The sequence below is a fragment of the Falco biarmicus genome, chromosome Z, assembly GCF_023638135.1.
Source record: "Falco biarmicus isolate bFalBia1 chromosome Z, bFalBia1.pri, whole genome shotgun sequence".
Lineage (NCBI taxonomy): Eukaryota > Metazoa > Chordata > Aves > Falconiformes > Falconidae > Falco > Falco biarmicus.
Window position 1 is genome coordinate 78,142,246 of NC_079311.1, and position 24,199 is coordinate 78,166,444.

General features: G+C 43.3%; 2 protein-coding genes across 2 annotated transcripts in view; both read right to left on the reverse strand.

Annotated features, from left to right (window-relative positions):
- EPG5 (ectopic P-granules 5 autophagy tethering factor) overlaps window positions 1-20,164 on the reverse strand; it is a 59,312-nt gene extending 39,148 nt beyond the window's left edge. The window contains exons 1-14 of the mRNA XM_056324678.1: window positions 20,079-20,164; window positions 15,711-16,649; window positions 13,660-13,903; window positions 12,636-12,772; window positions 11,961-12,068; window positions 10,928-11,001; window positions 8,447-8,555; window positions 7,831-7,945; window positions 7,076-7,226; window positions 5,996-6,151; window positions 5,479-5,636; window positions 1,364-1,518; window positions 667-807; window positions 289-453 (exon numbers count right to left, since the gene is read on the reverse strand). Coding sequence (XP_056180653.1) covers window positions 289-453; window positions 667-807; window positions 1,364-1,518; window positions 5,479-5,636; window positions 5,996-6,151; window positions 7,076-7,226; window positions 7,831-7,945; window positions 8,447-8,555; window positions 10,928-11,001; window positions 11,961-12,068; window positions 12,636-12,772; window positions 13,660-13,903; window positions 15,711-16,649; window positions 20,079-20,132 — 2,706 coding nt within the window. The 5' untranslated portion in view covers window positions 20,133-20,164. The remainder of the gene's footprint in view (window positions 1-288; window positions 454-666; window positions 808-1,363; window positions 1,519-5,478; window positions 5,637-5,995; window positions 6,152-7,075; window positions 7,227-7,830; window positions 7,946-8,446; window positions 8,556-10,927; window positions 11,002-11,960; window positions 12,069-12,635; window positions 12,773-13,659; window positions 13,904-15,710; window positions 16,650-20,078) is intronic.
- Window positions 20,165-22,737: 2,573 nt separating this feature from the next.
- Window positions 22,738-24,199, reverse strand: part of PSTPIP2 (proline-serine-threonine phosphatase interacting protein 2) — a 311,088-nt gene continuing 309,626 nt past the window's right edge. The window contains exon 17 of the mRNA XM_056323703.1: window positions 22,738-24,191. The gene's annotated coding sequence lies outside the window, so the exon portion shown is untranslated. The remainder of the gene's footprint in view (window positions 24,192-24,199) is intronic.

The window sequence follows — 24,199 nt, forward strand, 5'->3', positions numbered from 1 at the left end:
TATAAAAAAAATTGTCCCGTCAGCTGTTTCCTCTTGCTCAGAGAGGAAACTCCTGCTTAAACACCACTTTTAATCTCATCTGCAGCAACACAAGAAACCAACACAAGCAAATCCTCAGGCAAAATGCTGCAAAGTTACAGTGAAGCTCCCATCCTACGCCATCAAGTGCACAGCCACCACATAAAAGCACATAATTGACTGTTTTCAAATTCAATTATAGTCCCAGTTCAGTAAAACTTTTGCTCTGAAAGCCAGACCAGGTTCAGGCCTCCTGTTTTTAATACGTACATGCTCACCGAATCCCCAGTTTAGCCCTTCCAGGATAATGCAGGCTAGTTTATTCTCCACTGTTGTTAGAGTGTAATTTAACAACCAGTCACGAATCAGTGCTATCTCAGATGAAGTAGGCTTCCACAGATACAATGGCAGTTCCTTAAACAAATATAAAGAGACCTTTGAAGACAGAAAACAAAAAGGCTAATCAATACTCAGTATGGAACAATAATCACCATTATGCCCTTCTATCTTTAAGAGTGATAAAAAAACCACAAACATGGAGAGATCTTTAACAATCCGTCCATGTCAAGCTGTATCTTATAACATAGCCTGTTATGGCCTTAAGTTTTAACTGGGCACCTGCTTTAAACAATGAACGTTAGCACTTACCATCCCAACTTTTTCGATGGTCTCTCTAACTCGATCCAGCAACACAGAAATAATCTGTGTGTGGAAGCTGGCAATTGCTCCCAAGAGTTCTCGACCAACTTTTGAAAACGTCTCTCTTGTGGAAAGGCTAACATAAGACACCTGAGAAGATGAGCAGCGAGAAGTTACTGGTTATGGCCGACTTTCACAGACACCACGATAAAACGTCTTTTGGAAAATACAGAATCAAATTGCTCTGGGTGATCGGATAAAGTTGATAAATGTCAGTATTAAAACTGAAACTGATTGCCCTAGAAGATATGGAAATTATTATGTCACAGTGCCAAAAACAAAGTCCAAAACTAAACATAGGAACAACACCAACACACACACAAAAACCTCCCAAAAAACTACACACTGCAACAGAAAACACACCACACAAGGAATTTCACAGCTACAAGCCAGACCTGCAGGAGAACAATAAAGTAAAATATTTTTGTTCATTTGTTTCATTCTGGCTTGGTCTACAGAAAAGCTGTTCTTTCTCCCAGAAAAAGATGCACTCCAGGATATTTTAACTTGGTACTAGATTATAAACCTCACAAGCAGCACTTTCTTAGTTCCAAAGTAGAAGCCATGAATGTTTCACATCTTCCCCTGTTAGAAAGAAAAAGGGCATACTCATCCTTTTCCTGAATGGACCAGTAATGTTACTCACCTCATATATCTCCAGAGCAACAATTTTGATAAAATCCTCATCAACATCATCCCGTTTGGTTTGTGCCATCTGAGCAAATGTGATGAGCAGATAAATTTCTTCCGAGCAGTTCATTGTTTTGAGATATTTTTCAAAATTTTCAAGGTGCTCTGGGTCTACAAAGAAGTCACATGAAAAAAACCATGATACAAGGAGTATTATAGAACATATATCATCAACATTTATACATTTATTCACAGTTCAATCCCAGAGCAGGAACCAGTGACAGAAGAATTATCACTGCAGGCTTGTAAATTAGTATCCTCTCTTCAGAAGTGGCTGGTACCAGCTGCTCTAAAATAAGGTGTAAGAAACACTGTAATATGCAGCAACGCCATACAATTCAGTAAATATGTTAGTAATTACTAATGAAAGCTAGGACTACTTCAAGAACAGCTGGAATTCAATTTTTAATATTGTTTTAAGTACACCATGCTTATTATCCACAGTAAAAACTGCCTGAATCTCTTTGCTTTTTAAAAAATGTTATGACAGTTTTGGTTTCCATTACATACTGGAGCAATTAATTCCACAGATTAAGCCCAAATTACATGAAAGGATTCTAGTTTTAATCAGCAGTCAAGACAAGATTAAAACTAAGCCCATCCAAGCACAGCTGAGAGGTTTTGATCAAGTTGAGAGACTCTGCCCATTCCACATACCATGATCTCAAGCAGCAATTAAACTGGGGAGATCACTATGACAATTACAAATAAAAATACTTCAAGCATCTAGCCCTGGGCCTAGATCATGTCCAAGAGTTACAAGGAAGGGTCAGCTTCATTTTCTCCGACTCAGTACAAAAAAAAAAATCATTGAATGCAGTTATTCAGAAAATACCTCTGAAAACAGAGAGCCAAAGTTGCGCAGGACAGGAAGGCTAAGAGATGCTTTCACTCAAATTCAAGGCAGGTTTACTCTTTAATTCCAATAGTGAGATACTGCCAAATGCAAATAAATATTTCATTCCTCAGGGTGGGGACAACAGGAAGGTAAAAGTACAAGGAAACCTGTAAAGGACTTAAAACATTTTTTTTCTCTTCCAAATAACTTGAAAGAGTCTGTGCAGCAAAAGCATTGAAAGTTGCATTTGAGCTGTAAAACAGTTTGGAGAGCGGTCTACTTCTGAAGCATAACATGCCAGTAAACACTGTTTACACCAATCTTACAGCAGCTGAATAAACCGAAAAAGCACTCATTGTGGCACTTAGCTACTTAATCTGCACAGGCACGTGCTCAGCGTGCTTGTGATTAAACACTTCCACTTAAGTTACATTCTATTTTAAGGGCTTTCAAGAATTTTGCAACTGTACTTCAACCCGAGCTCAGATTTGTACAGCCAAAACATCTCATCAGTGTGGTACAGGATTGTGCAATTTACGTAGAGTTTTCCATACAGTCAAATAAACTACACTCCTGAAAGACACCATAGACAGACAGGGGATATCTCCCTTCACCAATACTACCTTCTATCTTTACAGCAGAAGCTACACAGCACTCTGAGTTTTGCTGTTGTCTGAGATTTTTTTTAAGGTAATGCACAAGGGAAAATAACCCAAAATATACCATTACTATATATAAAGGCATGGTAGAATGACCCAGAGGGTGGGGAAGGGGTAGGATACGCAAGTAACAAATGATGACCATGACAGCAATTGTATGATGAGCACCATGATGTGTGTGTCTGTGTTTCATTAGGCACAGACCAGCGAACAACAGAGAAGGTGGCTGGAGACGAACAGAAGAGAAAAATGGGATCAGGTAAAGTGAAGGACAAAGTCCGTAAGAGGAAGGAGGAGGGCTGGTGTCAGCTGCTGGGCACATGTGCATCAAGACCTTCTCTGCTGCAACTCACAGCTCTGCAGTCTCCCAGCTTCCTGCCTCAGCTGCACCTCCTCTTCATCACTGTACCTGGGGTCATCTGCGAGCTCCACACACTGCAGACCCCATGCCAACCTCAAACCCACAGCAAGCCATAGCCTCGACTGAAGGATGGGGACAAGGAAAAAGGGAAGAAGAGAGACTCTGCTTCACTGTGAAGTGATAGGATTTAGGCAATGACATCTTCCCCACACAGTTGCTAGTGGAGCCAATGCCCTTCCTCCTCTGTGCATCTGATGACACTACAAGTTTAGAGAGACCCCAAGAATCAGTGGCTCCTCAAATTTGGTACTGGCAGTAAAGAAACCGTAACAAGAGATGTTGTTCAGCAGGTTCTCATTGCCAATTGCAATGGACGCAAAGACAAAACTGTTCATCCTACATTCATAAAACTTAAATATACATGCTCATACTCCCACAGGTATCAAACATCAAGAAGAAACTACTAAGTCATTGCTTGTCAGCAAAAACCACAGTAAATTTACTAACATTTGGTCCACTCAAGAACACCTCAAGTAACCAGACTTCCCATATTTCCTCAGCGGGTTATATCTGGTAGTTCTCATAATCCAGAGGTTGTCCTAGTAAGTGTAGCTCCATCACTGTGCTCCATTTTATCATGCTATTTCTACTGTCCCTTAAAAGTAATTACGCTCTCACTTCTATATACTCAAGTCTAAAGCTTCCATCTATTACCAAGGTTTGCTACCACCTGTAGATTCACCACTCAAAAATGCTCAAACAATCTGGGAAGGGAAACCAATAAAAAAAGGTTCTCTCCCAGGAGAAGGTTAATGTCATGGTCTTCTAAGGTATGATTACAAAAAATTAAGTCACCATTATGTTGGTGTCAGTCAAAAGAAGCTAATTCAGAAGATAAGACTGATTTCACTGAAAGAACGGTTGATATTCCCTGTCTAGACATTTGTGAGAAATAGTATCATGCTGACATAATCCACTGAAGAGAATGAAGAGGAAAAAAATATCCTGCATCAGCATACCAGCAACTTTAAAACAAAAGATTAAAACGTAAAAACAATTTGAAAAAATAATCAGTGTTTATTACTGTCAGAGCTGCAACCCACCATACGTACACCACATACAGAGCTGCAATACACCATATTACATTCTCTTTGAGATACAGGAAAAATTTATTGCAATAACAAAAATAAGTCCTACTGAAACAGTGTAACTGTTACAGTTTTGGTTGGCAAGTATTAATCAGATCAGCACTTCATAAAGTGAATGTAGTTACCATCTTGGTATTTCTCTCCCACTCTGTGTAAATTGCCTTAAATATCAGCTGAGCTTGCACAGAGTCAAGACACTCAGTAACCCCTCAAGATCACCATTTTCTCCTGCTTCTCCATCAAAAGACTTAGTTGATGTGGTAACAGCTCTCCCTGAAGACAGCAAAGAGGCTGGGAAGTAGGGAGTTACTGCTTTGTTTACCCGTCTCCCTGTTAATCAAGTCTTGAAGTATTTTCCACAAAGGCAGCAGCAAAGGGTAAGTAGCATTCCAGCTCCTTCTAAATAACTGTTATAGCTGGTCACCACAGCCACAGTGGAGATCAACACAGGACAGAAGTCAAGGGGAAACAGGAAGAAAAGGTGGCATATAGGACAGGAAAAGCATCAAAAGAAGGCGTGAGATATGGGAAACATCTGTAGTTCTGGACAATAAGCAGATGTTCCCTAATGTAAGATAGTGAAGCCAAAACTAGCAAGTTTAGAGGCAAAAAATAAGGACTGTGGTATTTATAGAACTATCAACAGCTCACATAAAACCCAAAACCCTCCAAAAAACCTTAAACCAACCCTAAGCAATAGAGAGTTCTGCATTTTCAGATTTAAATCTCTCTCTCCAAATACTACCAAAGGTCCAGATAGGAGCTGATACAAGAATACACAAGATTTATCTACTGCATGGCATTCCTGCATCTCTGAGGCAGCCAGTAGCAGTCTCTGTCAGAGAAAACCAGAAGGCCAGCAGATCCAACAATTCCAGTTAACATGAGTGTTTGGGCAAACAAGTACTGGAAGATCATGAACTGCTCAAGACATTTCTAAGGCCCCTGGGCCAGTCATGCTGCTGAGGATGTATTTAACAATGAAACCTACAGAAAAAGTAAACCTGTAGCTGATGCAGCAGTAGCCAAATCAATAATAATTGGTTCCAAGTGTAGGAATTCTACCTTTGAGTCTTTGTTTGCAGTCAGCAGGATGCAGAGTAGAGCAGAGATTTTCCAGGTGCTCGCTCTCCGCACAGTGCATGACAAAGAAGAGCCTCCAAAGCATGTTGCTGGATAAGGTTCCATAAGGCATCTCAGACATGAACAACCAGACTCCCAACCTGTTGGATTTGAAGAGGCAGAGAGAAGCAGTTTCTCCCTGATAAATCCCAACATTTGAAAAGGAGACATATGCCCACATCTCTGCCACAGTAACAGAATCAGGAATTTGAGGATGTGTCTTAGCATCTTAAATTCTGAGGTAACCTCATTCTGAACTGGACAAGTCCTCAGAGCTTCTGTCAGATGCTAGAATTCAAGACATAATACCTCCCCATACTGATGCCACCAACGTGCTGAAAAATTGTGCGTAACGCAGCCTTGTTTAAACCATTAAGTATTTAAAGGCATTCCAAATCCCAGTTTCAAGTATCTAACTTCTCCAAGGTGAAGCCATTATCAGTCACATGGGACAGCCTACCTTTTCGCCTTCAGAACATGTAGAACAGCTCTAAAAAACAGCTCATCAAACTCCAGTTGCAATTTTTCCACAGAGTAGGGATGCATAACTGATCCATACTGTTTATTGTTGCTAATGTATTGGGCCCAGTGGTCACTCACATGACAAAGTGTCATCCTACACAGAAGAATAAGCAAGTTGAAGTAGTATGTCATCACCACATAAAAATACTGACAAGTACAACTAGATCAGAGTCTAATCACAAGACATGTGTTCAACCCTTTGTCCTCTGGTTTTCAGACACTTCCAATTAAATAGCATGTCTAAAATTCCTGTGTTATCCTTCCTTGGTATTGCAAGCAAAGTGCATAATATTTTGTTACACCAAATTAGCTGGTGTATGAACTCTGGAGACTTAAGGTAATCCTACATGAAAGGGCAGTAAGTGCAAAAAGTTCATACAGGAATAGTTATACTGAGAAAGCTCCTGCTCTAATAACACAAACAAAAACACGGATTTTGTTTCTGATTTAACTCTATCCCCCCTTGAAAACACAATCATAGAAGCTATATAAAATGACAGCTAGAGATTTAAAAACAAAGAGCAACTTTCTGGTTTCAATTCAATTTCCCTACTGCAACAATATGACAACTTTCAATGAGCAAATTAAAAATGCTAAAACAATTCCAGATAACAATGGAAAGTGCTAACACTCATTATAAATAGCGGTGATCTGAGATACTGTTTGTTGGATAAGCACATCCGTGATGGAAGTCAGCCTGGTGTTCCACAACTCATCCCATCTCCACTAAACCCACAGCACTTAGAGTCTGCAGTTTCCCACTTCACAGGCAGCTTTAGAGTCAAGGACCCTGGGATTTCAGATACCCAGACTGGCTAACCCTAAACTGACCAACTCGCAGAGCAAAATCTACCCAAGAACTAAGTTTGGGCCTTTTGTTTTGTTTTGGCTGGTGGGGTTTGGGGTTTTTTTTTGTTTGGTGGTTGGACTTTTTTGTTCTTTTTTAGCAGCTCTGAACTTTAAACCTGACTGTGTGAAAAAAAAAATTAATCATATCACAGAGAATATATTCTCTTACTTGATCAGCTGACCAATTCGCTTCACAAACTGTCGGTACCGTGCTCTGTTAAATGTTTCTAACCCTGCAGACAGAAGTTCCACTAAGGAGTTTGCAAAAGCAAAAATCTTCATCATCTCCTGGGGAGTTGTTTTTTCAGGAAAATAAGCACCTAAGACAGAGACAGAAAAATAAGGCTCAAAAAGAATGTGTGAATTCTGGTTCTTCTTAAGTAACTTAACAAGCACTCAAAGCCACAATTCACCATATACTTGGCAATCAGTTCATTGATGCCAACTATATAGCAAAGCAAAATCTGTTTTGTTTATGAAATGAACAACAAATACTTGTTGAATACAAAAGTACAAATAAACTATACAGGTTAACAAGACCTCTAGCAAGCAATTATCTTCATGTACTCGTCCAGAAATAAAGAATGAATAAATGACTGGGGAAAAAAAATCACAGTAACATTACAGCTAAGAGACAAAGGGGAAAAATTAGTTCTGGAAGCACATATGTGAGTACAACTACCGAACAGATGAAAACTAAGGGAAAGGACTCTAGCATTTTGCATCCTACCATTGCTACAGGTTTTTAAGTCATCCCATACACATGGTGTACACTTCCATCTCATCGATTTAGTCCCTGAGCCATTGCACAAGCCATTGCTTCACTTGGAGACTCTCATAATCCAGTAGCATTCATGGCAGTTTTAGTCATTAATACTGTTAGCACAAGCAACACAAAGGATAACTCTTTAGCAGCTGATTTACCTCCAGACTTAAACCCAAGGAACTGCTGAAAGAGCTCATTAAATGGAAACTGTGACAACAGGGCAATCAAGTCATCTTCCAAAAGAAGACTCCAGCTTGTTTCAGGATCCTCATCCTATAGACAAACACAGTTGCTTTCAGTAGCTTTACAATAACACACACGGTAAAAGGGCTTCACTACTGTACGAATTAGTTTGCTTGTAAGAGGAAAACAAAGAAAGTACAAAGGAACTCCTTCCCACGCACACAAGCTCCTAAATTCCTCTTCTGTGTGTGTTTCTACATAAAATCCCTCACCAGCTAGGAAACACAACTAGAACCAATGCTGTGTTAGTCCAATGCAGCTTCTGAAGGGAAGCACCTACTTAAATGTATGTCTACTTCTGTCTTCTTTTGCATGCAATAGCTCAAACATTTAAATTCTATTGCTAATACTCATTCCTGGAAGCTCCAGTATCTACAGTAATAACAGAGACAAAAGGAGAGTAAAATAGATCTAAGTTTCAGATGATGCTTTTTAACTGAACAAGTCAGCTTTTCCTCCTCCATTTCACAAAACACAATAAGCTTGAGCAAAATAAGGGAAAAAAAAAAAAAAGAAGTCGTTTGCTGTTACCTCTTCTCCTCCTTCATCTACCAGGGTCCAGTTTCCAGATCCTTTCCTAGACGAGGAAGAACTTTTCCTTTCACTTGGTTTCATATGGCACATAAAGTCCACCCGATTTCTGATTTAAAGTGAAATATCAAGTTTACAAAATATTAGAAAATTGAAAATTCTGAATTCAGTCACCTTTTAGTTAAGAGAAGATATTAAAAAAAACCAAATACAAGAGCAAGAAATTAACAAATATGTCAGAAAGCTGCATGGCAGAAAAAAAATGGGGGCTGGTCGGCAGCCAGCTGGGCATGAGCCCCCCGTGTGCCCAGGTGGCCAAGGAGGCCAGCAGCATCCTGGCTGGTGCCAGCAGTGGTGTGGCCAGCGGGAGCAGGGCAGTGCCCGTCCCCCTGCCCTCGGCACTGGGGAGGCCGCCCCTGGAATGGCGCGGTGGGCTCTGGGCCCCTCGCTCCCAGACAGACCCTGAGGGGCTGGAGCGTGCCCAGAGCCGGGCAGGGGGCTGGGGAAGGGGCTGGGGCACAAGTGCTGTGGGGAGCGGCTGGGGGAGCTGGGGGGTCAGCCTGGAGAGGGGGGGCTGAGGGGAGACCTTCTGGCTCCCTGCAACCCCCTGAGAGGGGCTGGAGCCGGGGGGGTCGGGCTCTTCTCCCAGGGAACAGGCGACAGGACGAGAGGGAACGGCCTCACCTTGTGCCGGGGGAGGGTTAGGTTGGGAATGAGGGAAAATCCCGTCACGGAAAGGGTGGCCAAGGCTGGCACAGGCTGCCCGGGGGGCTGGCGGCACCCGCCCTGGGGGGATTTATAACACCTGTAGCTGTGGCGCTCGGGGCCAGGGGTTAGCGGTGGCCTTGGCAGCACTGGGTTAACAGCTAGACTCTATAACCTTACAGGTCTTTTCCAACCTATAACGGTTCTGTGATCCTAAATGATTCTACAATAAATTGGTATCCTCCAAGACTCACACCAATCTGCTGTATTCAGCAAATGATCTTCCAAGCAACATTCTGAGAAATGTAAATGGCTATCAGCCCTGTACAGCAAGCACATTTAAATATGCAAGAAATAACATTATTCTTGCCCGTGGCTGAGAAAAATCCTTTAAGAAAGGATATAATTTTTTTTATTATTATTTCAGACAAGGTACTGTACAATAACCATTTAAGGCTAGTGAGTCAACAACACACAGGGTGAGTGCAGGCCAGCTCCACTATACACCTTTAATTGCTGCATTAACTGAACACCACATCAATGTAAGAGTGGTCTTACACACACTGAGCTACCACAACTAAAGACCTTCCAGAAAGGAGTTGCCTCAAGTCAAGCCAGCTCTAGTTCCATGTATTAAGACCACTTTAAGTCTGGGATACTAGCTTTCAGACTCTATATTGTAGAAATTCTAGTTGTGCAGATGTAACAGCAAGTCACACAAATATGCAGAAAGGTTATATAAAAAGTTTAATCATAACATCCAACTATCTTCTAACCTGAAACATCCCAGCAGAACAGTGCCACAGAAGTCCAGCGTGACATCTGCTATCTCCTGATCTCCTTTACCTTATACTCTGGTAAGATGGATGTATTACAACTGAAACAAGTTTTAATACAGTGGTTTCACAAACCAGATTCAGAATTCAAACTTGTTACTGACATGCAGCAGCTGTAACAGACAAGTCTCAGCTCTTTTACCAGTCAGTACAGCCATTGTGGAGGCTGTGTTCTTGTATCAACAGATGAGAGCATCACTCCAGACACCTTGAAGTCAGCCCTTATTCAAAACACAACCACCAAAATGCACTGGCAATACATATGCCCTCAGGATACACTTATTTCCCCGGGCAGCTCTAGACAGGAAACGCAAAACCAAAACCCTTAAATAACAGCATCCAATAAACCAGACTGCTGATTAACTCAGGGTCTGGCTATCAACATCAGAATGACAACCCTAAATAACATTTGATTCTTAGACATTAAAATTGGGGATGGAGTAATATATTTTATCTGAAACAGTTTTCAATGACTGATTTCATTAACTAGCTTCTCCCAGCAGCATCTATTCCTTCTAGATTAAAAAAAAAACAGGATGACAAATAAATTAGAAGCCCAACCAGCACACACACCAGCTTGGCAAACCCTTTAGTCAGGGAATTCTGTTGCACACAGTGTAACGAACAGGCCATCATTCAAGGAAAGAACTCTATTTCATAAGTCACAGTAATAAAACATGTGAGGATGTCAATCTTCAAAGCTATCTGACAGCTGAACGCAAGCTGCATCATACTGCACGCAGTAGGAGAATGTACTGCCAAGGCTGTATTTTAAGATGAATGAGTAAAAAGAGTTTGAATTAAACTGTGAATCTCTTATTTGTGCCTGCTTTTATGACTTTGCCTGCAATGAACATTCAGAGTTTCACAAGTAGATCATGTGTCATGTTTTCTAATCTTAAATAATCAGAACATTTTATAAAATCATATTCATACTTACTTGACAGGAGACATAAGCAAGGCAAGAGATTGCATGAAATGAAAGACACCTGATGGGTTATCCAAGACTTTGATCTGAAATTAAATGCAAAAACCTAGGTAAATCTAGATAGGCAACAAAGAGAATTTGAATTTCTCTGATAAAACTAATTTGCTGAGTTTCACATTTTGAACTAGCTTTTTCTTCACACTAAAAAGTAGCCATAAAAGACAGTATCCACATCCTGGAGAAAGTATTGCTATGGCAAAATACTGGTATTAGTCCAATAGAAATTAAATGAGGGAGGGAAAAAACATCAAAAATCCCACAAAAAAGACCACTTCTGTTTCACATGTACTTCTGGGCACCAGGGGGAACTGGGACGTTGAGCAGAGGCGAAGTTAGGATCCTACCACGTTACATTCTAAGGACTTGCTGATCTTTCCCTGTTAATGCAATTGCAATCATGCTCCTACACCTAGATTGCCAACATCTTCCCCTCTCTGAGGGGCAACAATGTTCGTTGCAAGAACACTCTTGTGCTTTTGGATATCTGCACTCCCTCTGACCTATATAAAGCAAACCCTTTCCCTTGCCCTTGAAATTACCTAACCAACAAACTCTTCAGGGAAACTAGTCCCCTTTCAACATGCAGCATATAAAAATCTGCTCTTCCTCATCCCTTATATATCGCAGAGCTGCCTCCAATCTCACTTGTCTCGCATACAGCACTGTTTGAAGTCTAAATATTCTTTCTATTTCTTAGAGCACTCCCAAAACCTGCTGCTGCATGAAGCCTCCTCAGGCACACCAGAAGTCCTTGACTCCCTTTCACAGGGTCTCTCTAGCCAAGAAAGAGAAGCCTGTTTCCCCGTTAACCTGCTCATGATTGGGCTAACATAGGTAAATACATTCTTTGAGAACCCCCTCACCGTTAAACATGATCCCCGCACCTGGAAACACGGTGTTGGTCAGGAGGGATTGACTAGGCACAAGACACTCTCCTACCCACTCCACTCCCACTTTCTGACAATAACAAAATAAACATTCACACCTGAATGAATGGACAAGCCCATTCGCTGATCCCAGCTGGACACCGAAGGATGTGGTTGAAGAGGAAGAGATGGTCACCTAGACAGCCAATTCTTTGCAACACAGACACCTAAAAGAAAGCATATTGGAATTTGGCAACCAATTTCAAGGTTCGTTCCTTTATAGTCCTGCTAACTCGTAATACTGTTTTTTCATTTCTCTTCCCATACTTTCTAAGAAACCTCAATTTTCAGAGCAAGTTACAGGAGAAACAGTATTTAAAAGTCTGCTTGCTTGGCTTATGAGCAACAAACTTTCCTTCAGTGTAGAGAAATTAATTACTCTACAGTTTTATTAAAAATTATTTTAGACATCAGCTAGAAGTTTCTCAAAAATGACAAGTCTGAGTAATTTTAAATTCAAAATAAGTAAAAGCATAATGAATATTAAGTCCACTTCGAGCAGTGTTGGCTGCTCAGGTACCAGTCCTCATTAATGCTGCTGACCTCCACTGACTTCATCAGACAAGGAAATACATTCTAAAAATTCACTAAAAGATTCTGTTCCTCAAGCAAAACAAACCCCAAAAATATCACTGCACATGGGACAGCAAGTTAACAGTAACACTTTCAGAAATAACTCCCAAATTCATCCCATCTGTTGGATCAAACAGATATATCCAGGCTTACTCCCTCACCAGTCTCTGCAGCCACATGAGAAGGTCACTCTGAAACTGAGGATCTTCGATAACTCTGCGAGTGAAACCGAAAAGGACGCTAATACATTCCTTCAAGTGGCCCAAGTCTGAAGAAAGATTTTCTGACTGCTTTGAAACTGCAAATTAAAAACAGAATGAAGGAGCTTCAACATGCAGCTGTCAAGAGCAGTAACATTAGTAGTGGGTTTGGGGCTATATAGAGAACTTGGTCTCTGTATCTGTAGATGGAGAAATATTTCAACACAGCTGCTTGTTAAATCTGACAGATATAAGTATATATATGTGTATGTATAAGTAAATACACTTCAGTGTATTTAATCTCATAATTAGGCACTGGATACTAACTACAAGACTATACCAAGGTTACTCTCATAAAAGGCTTCCCCCCAACATAAACTTTTTAAGAACCACCATTTACTACGCATACAAACTATCTGGGAGGTGGGGGGCAAAGGGAGGAGGACTAGGAAGGATAAATATCCGGGGCAGGAGGGGGAGGAATACTTTAGCTAAAAGATTATATTGGCAAAAACTCAAGTAATACACGTAGGATGAAAACCAAAAAGATTTCTAAGTATTGGAGTTGCAAGATTTTGAATAGCCTTCCCAAGAGGAAGTAAAGTAGGAAAAAATATACAGCTGGTGTTAGAATTGTGCATAATCAAATGGGAAAGGGGACTGCATCACATGTTGCCTTTGACAACAAAAGACTGAAGTCCAGGTGTCCTATCTCACCCAGTGTCCTTCTACAGTAATCAGTGGCAGTATGCAGCTTAGAAGGCGGCACTCCTGCTTCCACTCTCCAGGTGAGTAAGTTAAGAAAATGGGAAATTTTTGTGGTGAGAAAGAAATTTCTTTGATCCCTACGTAAGATCAGCAGGTTTTAGTATCAGAGGAGAAACAATCCAGTATACAAATTCCACCACAATACCCTAAAACTGCAGGTGAACAAGGCGCTGAACACCCTGCACAGCATGGGGAATGGTCCAGACCAGCAACACACCTTGTTCTTGCTGCTGAAGAGCCACTGATCTCAGCAGGGACGAGCTGCTGAGCAACCTGTAGACATATGACTCTACTTGCAAGCGGGACAACACCGAAGTGTATGAGTGGAGCGCCAGTGTCTGATGCACGTGCTCTGCTTTGGCTTCAAACAGCTTTTTCAGTTCCCCCAACACATTGTCATTCAGCTCCACGGTCTGGTAGCGATGGTGACCTGTCACCTTGCACTGATCTGCACAGACACCCTGAAAAGAAAGCAATTATTTTATATAAGTAGTTTAGTTATTTTGTCAGGTCGAGCATGCTTACATAAATTAACCTTGACATTCCCCTCTCCTCAACAGATTTCAAAGCTTTCCACTCCACACATTGAGAAGTCAAACACCTGGGGACATCCTACATACTTTTTAAGAGCTACTGATTACTAAAGATTCATATCCCTGACTTCTGAAAATAATTACACTACAAACCCTCAGTAACTCAGATTTAGAAACAGATACCAAGTGACTTGTCTGTATCACAGAGATGTGAACAAAATCAGGTCTCTCACTCCCAGTGAGCACACCTGCTTCTCAGTTTATAGATTACAATAAATACTTGAAATTGCTATTTTAAAGCTAAAATACATACTGGAAAAAAATAAGTATTTTTCTAAGGTCCCAGAACTGAATATGTGCAGCTATTTCCCATTGTTTAACATTTTCAGAGATTAACTGCATTCTAACTGTTTCCCAAACTGTAATTAAAAGTTGAGGCCAATCTTCCTCTGCCCTATCTCTAACTCAGCACAAAAGAAAAATCACAATACATCAACATTCCTGTTATTCTTTTATGCAACCAGGAAACATACTTCAGAACCAGCACTTTGAAAGCTTAAGCTTGAAAGTAACCCCGTGTTTCCTAAGTTAGTAGAGTAAGAATTTTAATTTGGTATAAAACCAACAATTATTCTGGACATACAATAAATACATAATGAACTGGGATGGAATAAAGCAAGCAGCAAGCTTAGCCAACTGCAGAATGACCAGTGGGATGTAAGTGCAAAGCCAAAACTGCTTTCAGTGTAGAAACTGATCAACACAAAACTGAAAGTCCAGTGAGGTTCAGTGTTACTCCCCAATAAAAAGGAAAAGATTCAAATCTGTTCGGTGGATGTCTCAATGTCTCAACTCTGAGGAACTAAACAGGAGAGGCACTCACAGAACCAACAGTAAAAGCTACCATGTACACAGGTATTTAGCACCCTTGGAAAATTTTGATGACATGTTGGCTACAAACAGGGTCAGAGTGCCAGAACAATGCCATTCACTCCCACTGTAACACCCAGCTCCAAAGACAAGTGACACAGAACAAGTCTGGGGAAAATCCTTTCTGATGTGTGCCCCAAAGAGCTCCCCAAAGCCCTCTGGTTTGCAGACAGAAATGCTACAGAGTACCAGGACCACCCTGGAAGTAGCTAAAACCACAGCTACACTTGCAGAGCTACAGTTCATGAATGCAGATGGACCTCACGCTCCCTCTGCTTCAAGCAACAGGGTGGGCCGCCCATGAGCATGACTCAAGCTCCTATGCAGCTGCCACCTCTGACTGCAAGACAGTCAGGAATGATGTCAATGACAACTGCCACTACAGGCAGCAGGCCAGATGGGACATCACCACTACCGTCATTCCAATGTCCTCCTCTATCACATATCCCCTGCACCTACTTTGAGTACTGTGTTACAAACTTCACCCAGCACTGCAGGCAGAACTGGGTGCACACACTCATTCCGACTGCAGACACCAGTCTGGCTCCAAAAGAGATCGCTAACAGAGACCCCACTACTCTACACTCAGAGGTTTTTTTTAAAAAAAAACCGAACAACAAACAGTCTTAAATCTCAACAGGATGAACTCTGAAGTACTAGTGGTCAGTGGAGAGGCAGAAAGCAAAGACAATCATTTCTTTTAAAACAAACCAGCTTCAATAAGATAAGCTCAACAGCAAGTAAAATTATCGTCTGAAATCACATCCAAATAGTTTGGGTTAAAAAGTAACGTAAGCAACAGCACCTGTACGGTTTTCTGTTCTTCTTTAAAAGTCCATAATCTCCCCTTAACATTTTGGCAGTCTGTCATCATAGCCTGCAGCTCTGCCTCAGCCAGCAATAGCTGCTTCCTGCAGCGCATGTAGTTTAGGAGCAGTTCATAAAATTCATGCCTGTCCTGATGAGCAACACTTTCGAATTCCTCTACATAGGAGTCAACGTTCTCCAACCATGAGCAAGGCTCAAAAATCTTCAGCTGTTCTCTGGTAAACGGCACCAGTTCTGGTTCGGATGGGAGCTCTGGATACAGCCTTTCGTTGTGCAACAGTGGTTTGACTGCTATTATGGTTGGTCTCTCATAGGACAATTCAGCCGACAAGTCTGGATAAACTGGTTTCAATCCCAATCGCTGAACACATGTTTTGGATTTCTCAGAAAGCTGTGGGATACTAAGAGGGAGCTTCTCTGAAGAAGAGACAAGAGGATTTTCAACATCTTGTACATTTTCCTTTTCTTTTTCCCGTACAAAGCCCACCACTGTATGACAGCCAGCAGTACTGGAATGAAAGGTACTACTCAATAAATCAGAGTTTCCTGATCCACTAGCAACTGCCTCCACAGGGCTGTGAGGTTTGTCCAACTTGCTTTTTCCGCCCTTCTCAACATCCCCCCCACATTTCTCATGGAAAGGACTGGCTTTGCGCTCTCCTGCATCTGTGGGAGGCTCTACAGTCACTGTCGAAGGCTCTTCATTTGCTGAAGATAAATTACTGCCAGGGATGTTACACACATCATTTATAGTTTTTCCATTCTCTGTTTCATCACTGAGACGAATTTCTGTAAATTCCCCAGGGTGCTCCACTCTCACTTCACGGGCTTGAGAAGACAGTTCTGCCACAGGAAGGAGGAAGACATCATCAGATGGTTGTATCTGGGACTCCTCACTACTTTTTTTCTTTTTTTCCTAGGGGGAAAAAAAAAAAAATAACTAACAGTGTCACTACCAAGTGAATCTCTCTCCCTTGCCTCCCAAATCCCACCATCACCAAAACTAATATTTGTCAATATTACAACTCCAAAAGCCCCTCTTAATATATTTAATTTTCATAATATTAAAGGTAAAAACAAATGTACCGAACAGATCTTTGCTACTTAGTTGCTCTTTGAAGACTGTCTATCAGTGTCTATTCTCTTGGTCAGTTCTTAAACAATGTTTCAACGTTTCTATGTAAAAAAGCTATTGTTTCATTAACATATAAAATAATCAGTTACAGGATCCTGACCTCTAAGAAGAGTCATTAATTTCACCATATCACAAAAGAAAAGTTACTTCGTGATTCATCTTAAGTTTTCCACAATATTTTAATGAATGGAAAAACATATTCAAAAAAGTAATTTCGAAACAAAAAAGTTTGGAATGCACCCCCTAACTACATTCCAAAACCATCACATCATGTGTACAATTACTGAAATATCTATTTTCAATAAGTATTACACACTAGAGATGCAGAAAAACTTAGCAGCAACATCAAAATTGTAAAGCAATTGCACACTTTTAAATGAAGATCAGTTTGGGAGTAAATAGTTCCCTTGAAGCTAGTCTAAGGCATAGATTAGCCTCTTTCCCAAAGCACAGCGTGGGAAACAGTGTTGCACAGAAATCAACAAAGATTTTGCCAATTTGTAAATCATTTCTGTATACCTCCCAGTTCATTAGGAGTGGAACTACATTAGGAGTGGAAGCTACAGCACTCCACTTTGGATGACCCTGATACTATAACAAACACCACCACTGAAATTAGGAAAAGCTTCCCATGATTGGGAAGAGACAATAGTTTTAGAAACTTGGGGGCAATATCACGAATACTTTTCACTAAACATCTGGCATGACTTCGCCTTATGAGAAGGCATACATGAAAACACTCAAATCAAGGCCCTAGCTAACCTCTATCGCAAGCCTAATTTTATTTCAAACATAAGCTCCAGCTCCTTTATGAAATGGCAATACACTGCCATTGCTTTCAGAGTATGTTTTCCAATCTATTAAAGCACGTAAACAATTATAATCACAAAACAGTTCCAACACACTCCAAGGCCAGCTAAAGCTACAGCTGAGAGGTCAAAAATAGATCAGCACAGTTCTTTAAACCAGGACTTGTTATAAAAAACATCTCCCAACACTTAAGTCCAAGTCAGTAATTTCCACAGGATACTATATCACTAATCATATTTTTGACGGTGTACTGTTCCACGTACATTACAAATACATGCTGGTCCTTTCGCCTCCACAATCTCAAAGTTCTCTCTTGCAGTCCTCACACAGAAGGAACTTCCTTTATCTTTCAGTAGCATCTTGTATTCCTCCCAAACACTACAAGTACTTAAAATAGTTGTTTTTAAAATTTGTGAAAAACCTGTCAGTTCTCACTTTCCAACGCAAAGAAATGCCATAATCATTACTAGGACTTAGTCTGAGAAAGGGTGAGAGAAATCAGGTTCCAAATTAACATGAAAGCAAAACCTGCTGTTCCCTCTTCTGAGGATTTAGCCTTTAAGTCAAAGATGCCAGCTGCTCGTTAGCCTTGTCCCATACTTAACCATCCTCCTCTCCTAGCACATCAGTGAACAACACCTCAAGCCCCAAGGACACCTATTATTTTTCAGGAAACATCTCTGGAATAACTGAGTGCTACTCACCAAGATGCACACAGACACACCTTCACCAGTTCTGGGTTCACCAGTTTTGCCACCTCACTTTGTTTCAAACAGTCTGCTGTTACTGGTGCTGGACAAGCTCAGCTTTGGGGCTACTATTTTCAGAAAGCCCTGGGCTCCATTCCAGTACCAGGCAGCTCTGCAGCTGAGCCAGTCTTCTCCACCCCCCACCCCCCCAAGAATTTCAGCTTTTCAAAGGATTATGGTTGTTTCTGAGCCATGGGAATGGAAAAGTCCTTAATGTGGCTGAGCCACAAACTGCATCCTCAAACACCTCTGCGTACTAACAGTGGTGAGTGTAACAACAGCCACAAAAAACCCAGGAATGGGTCACGCGTAACACTGAAAAATTACAGATTCTCACACATGACATCACCAGTGAATTGTTTCACAGTGAATTACACCTGGAAGGGATGGCCAAAGACAGTGGCTACTCGAGTCACTGTACACACGTCGTTAATGAACTACCAGCGTGACCTGTGACTCACCACCTTCCTGCAGGGAACTGATTCTCTTAAGCACCAGTCTTAAGATCTGACTGTCTTGCAAATGCTATGGGGCTGAATCAATGACAGAAACAATGACACACTTACTCTTCTAGGATTGCTTTTCCCTCCAGTCTTTACTTGCCTTGAGTTCAGGAATCACAGCCATAGCCGACACTGAGATCTAACCCTTGTTTTAGAGGACACTGGTCAATTAATTCATTAATCTATTCTCAGAGGACTTTGACAGCCACGATTTCAATGCTTTTACTCTATGTGGTGTAGTTTACAACATGAAAGAGGTTAAGCAATTAAGCGAAACATTTCCATTCTGACTGAACTCTGAGGTGAGATATTTCATTTCAGGTAGTTTCCAGAAATTACTGAAATTCTGCGTAGCACCGCTGCAAGGAAAATAAAGCCTTCAGAAAACTATCATGAACATCATGAACAAGGAACACACTCAAACAGGATTAAAACCTAGCAAGAGCGATACTTAACAACCGTAGCACCAACTAACAAAGAAACACTGTCATCTGCTATACATGGCCTCATGTTTTGAACATTTTAAAGCCCAGCCTATATGCACGAGTTGTAGTATAGCACAGGATGAAAATCAGTACGACACTGCTAAGTGTCAGTAAATTCTATTGCCCTATGGCTTCATGGCTGAGGCAACTCCAGCTGTCTCACTGCACAGAGCTATTTATGAAGGCCAATATGCTATATGAATAGAAAGCTTGTTTACACCCTTCTACAGCATCCGGATACCCTTTTACAGCATCAGGCCTCTCACACCCTTCTCCTGGCTGCCAGTAATTCCAAATCTTCTTGCATCGCCTCAGAAAAGCGCAGACACACAGAAAGCTTTTTAGAAAAACACACACACACACACCCCGCTATAACTGCTTTCAGCAGATAAGGATGAACTAACAGGGATACAAACACCGCCCACAACAGCCACCCCTTCCGCTAATTAAAAAAATATAACAGTAACAAAAAGTAACACCAAACACGAGAGAAACCCCTTGACCAAAGCCTCACGGCTTTTCACAGCTCCCCCACACACACCTCCCTGGTCCGAAGCCGCCACAAACGAGAGGCGGCTGTAACAGACGCGGCGGCCAGGCCCCAGCCCCCCGCCCCGGCGGAACGGCAGCCCGAGGGCCCCCCGCCCCGGCCGTGCCCCTTACCGTAGCCCTGTTCTTGGCGCGGGCCTTGCGGGGGACCCTGACGGCCTCTGCCATGGCTCTAGCGCTACGCCCGCCGCGGGGCTGCTGGGCGGCTGTGGGCGGCGCCGGAAGGGGCGGGCCTTATCCGCGCCGCGGGGCGCGCCCGGCCAATCAGCAGCGCGGCACGGACGGGAGGGACGGAGGGACATACCGAGCTGCGGGGTGGTGCTTCTCCGGGCGCCCGCGGGGGGGCCGGGCTCTGCTCTGAGGGTCGGTGGGGTAGGCCAGGCTGTGCTCTGAGGGTCGGTGGGGTAGGCCAGGCTCCCTAGTAAGACCTGCGGGGAGGCCAGGATCCACTGTGAGGGCCTGTGGGGAGGCCAGGCTCTACTAGCATTTGAGGAGTAGGCCCGGCTCCTCCATAGGAGCGCAGGAGGAGGCCAGGCTCCACTACAAGGACCTGCTGGGAGTTCAGGCTCCTCTGTAGGGCTTGGGAGGAGGCCAGGCTCCACTATAAGGATCTGTGGGGAGGTCATACTCCTCCATAGATCAGGCTTCTCTTTAAGGATCTGCAGGGAGGCTAGGCTGCTGCTAGGGGGAGTGTGGTGTGCGAAGCCAAACCCCTGCTATTCAGGATGGGAAGTGTAAAGTCGCTTCTACCTGCGCCGCTGTAGCACCTGGAAGCGCCATTGGAGTGGGGCAGCCTGTCCTGCAGTGCCTGAGGCACCTCTGGCTACAGGGGGGCTGCTGGCTCAGCCTGCGGGGCCAGGCACTACTGCCCCTTCTGAACCCTGCCTGCCCTGGCACCCAGCTGTCCCCAGGGAGCAGTGGCTGGAGCAAAGTCCAAGCCCCACTGGGAGAAGAAGTGACTTCTGGCAGTCTTCAGACAGATGAGCCTCTGCAGACCTCAGGCCCATCCTGCAGAAGACATCATATTCAAGGAGCTAATGATCTCAAGCAGCCAGGATCTAGCTGGAGGCCTGTAGCTGGAGTTGTTCCCCAGGGGTCAGTAGTGGGTCCATTTCTGTTCTACTCGTCCATCCGTGGCCTGGGTGAGGGGACAGACGTACCCTCGGCAAGGCTGCTGGTGCTACAAGGCCGGGAGGAGCGGCTGACAGCCCAGGAGGCTGCGCTGCCGTTCGGCCAGACCTGGGCGGGCTGGAGAGTTGGGCAGAGGAACCTCATGAAGTTCCATAAGGGCAAGTGAAGGGTCCTGCCCCGGGGGAGGGACAGCCCCAGGCACCAGCACGGGCTGGGGCTGAGCTGGGGGGCAGCTCTGCGGAGAAGGGCCTGGGGGTGCTGGGGGACACCAGCAGCGTGACCTGGTGGCCAAGGGGCCACTGGGATCCTGGGGTGCACGAGGAGGGAGCTCGAGAAGCACATAAGTCATTAATCTGTAATTTCTGTCTGTGGGAAATGTAAACTCTATGTGAGTCAAGGCGGGGCTGCACTGATCCTGACCGGGAGCCCACTGCATGTTCAGGAGCCAGTGATCCCCCTCAGCAGGCACAGGGCAGGGCTGTGCTGCACAAGCCCCTTGACCGCAGGATAAGCTCAGCCAGCTCATGGTTACAGGGGACTGGCAGACAGCTCCTGCCAGTAAGGTACTGACCCTTACACCACCTGCCTGGCCCTGCCTGTATCTGGAAATGCAGGAAAAAAGTTCTCATATGAACTTCCTTTATGAATAGAGCTGGGGTTTTGTGATAATTTATGTATTGGCTTGCAAGACCAAAAAAGGAGAGCTCTGTCCGACTCCACCTGAAGGTCGGGTGCCCAGCACCTGAAGGGATGTAGAACTAACTTGCTATCTGTATTCCTTTTCCTATCCTGTCTTATTAAAGTAGTTGTCTAATTAAGGTACTTGTCGCTGTCTTCCTGGGGAGGGAAAGCAGGAGCTGCATATCTGGTTATCAGGGTCTGTAGGGAGGCCAGGCACTTCTATAGGGGTCTGGGAGGAGGCAAAACCTCTCTACAGGCATCTGTGAGGAAGCTCAGCCTCCACTATAGGGGCCCTGGAGGAGGCTAGGCTCCTCCACAGGGCCCTGGGAGGAGGCCAAAGTCTGCTGCACCATTTGGGTGCAGCACTCACAAGCGAGGGAGGAGGCTGAAGATAAAATACTATTTCAGTTCTCATGGGCCCACAGACTTGCTTCCCAGTAGCTCCACATTTGGCCATGCTTCTTCCAAACCAGACTTTACTTGGCTTTACGTCTATTTGAAGATTTGGTGTATTTTCATAACTGGCATCCCTATTGTTGGATTACTTCTGTTCATTTAGTGAATGTGCAAGCCAAGTTTCAGCCTCATTGGGGACCTCTGCAGCCAGAAAAGCCTAACACCATCTATCGTGCTCAGCTGAAAAATCTCAAGGAAAAAACAACGCAATGTATTGTAGAGTAAATATTCTTCCAGTCCTACATGGTCTGCAGTTTACAGTTCATCACAAGTGCTTGTTTTCATGCCAGGCTTCCTTGGGGTGTTGTCTCCCACAACTGTCTTGGTACTGAGCAAGTACTGAAATAAAGACTAAGCAAGGATAAGCTCTTGTTGGCTTCCTTCCAGGAGAGGGAACTCACCACGCAAACATCCTGGGTTGCTCTGAAGGTGTACCAGCCCCAGTCCTGACAGAAAGTGAACATGACAACCTTCAAAAAAAAAAGTAATACCCAGCACACAAGTCTCGAAACTTATTTTTTAAATATGTATTTAAGGAACTAAGACTACAGCAGGCTCCTTCAGGAGATTATTTGTACACTTGGTCTTTAGGAAATAAAATAGGACAACTGATTCCTTGACATGTGCACTTTGCATAGTTCACTATAATGCAGCAGGACAGGTGTTAAAGCTCACAGTCATCTTCTCCACACAAGGAAATTCAGTAAATCCCCTGGGGACCAGTGGGCTTGGGCACATACTGAAGTCCCGCATATTCAACTTGAAGAACATGATACAACTAGCAACTCCTGGTGCTCCAAAATTAAGCACCTGGCAGCAGGTTCAGCCAGCTAAATTGTGTGCTGCTCCCCATGTCCTGTGTCCCTGTATCCAGTGTTGTAAGGCACTGAGGTGCTGTTAAGCAACACTGCACACAGGGACTTCAGAGAAACCAGCAGCCCTGAGGCATGTAAGCTTCTGAATCAAAGCCATGATTGTACATACGGTAAATAAAAAAGGCAGAAATTTTGAGGAGACCTTGTCAGAACAGGAGTTTCATGGGTCCAGCCCATTAGTAGGTAAATTTGTTTCCAGTGGTGCTTAGTCAGAACAAGTCCAAAATTTAGGTATTCCCAGAAGTTAATCAAATGTGCATCTCCAGAGCCTAGCAATGACAAGCTATACCATTAATCTAAAAAAACACAAGCCCCTCATTGGAAAGACAGTTGCAAGAGCCGACTGACATCCTTCAGATCCCCAAGAACTCTGCAGGGTGCAGGACTTCCCAGCAGGTTTGCAGTGGCACAGCCTATTACTAGTTAGCTCTACGTAGCCTCTTACTAAGTAGCTGCTCTGGGGATTGCTGCACAAGGCAAGATGCAAATCAGCTTCCAGTACCAACGCTTAAGCCTGGAGCACGTCTACAGCGAAGCCAGACACTTGGTGTAACCGCTGGCGCTCCTCTAAGGAAGCTCCCTGAGAGGCATGACCAAAATTAAGCCTAAATTACAAGTTTAATGACCATTAATGAAAGACTTTAGAAACAGGCAAAAGTGTACCCTGAAAGCTGAGTGGGATACATCTGCCCTGAACACAAGCCAGCGTGCCCGAAGGTATCACACAGTGCTCCCCTCGACACATCTGACTTCTTAGTTATCTGGAGGGTGGGAGGCTCCAGCCTCTCCCACATGGCTGCACTTTAGAACTTCAAATCAAAAAACTTCTTCCGACACTTATCGCCCTTGTGCCTGGGTCCACCGCTTATATTCCTTTTCTTCCCCTGAGTGTGAAGGTGGGATATCCGTCCAAGGAGTTTGCTGATCAAAGGCACAGATATTTAGCAGGCACTTTCTGAATGTACAAATAATTAGCAGAGTCCTCAAATACTTTTTTAAAACAGAGAAGCACTTCAGCTCTATGTGGCCCGGAATAACTGGAAACACCACCTCTGCCACGCTGGCCATCTTCTACATGGAGAACCTACAGAA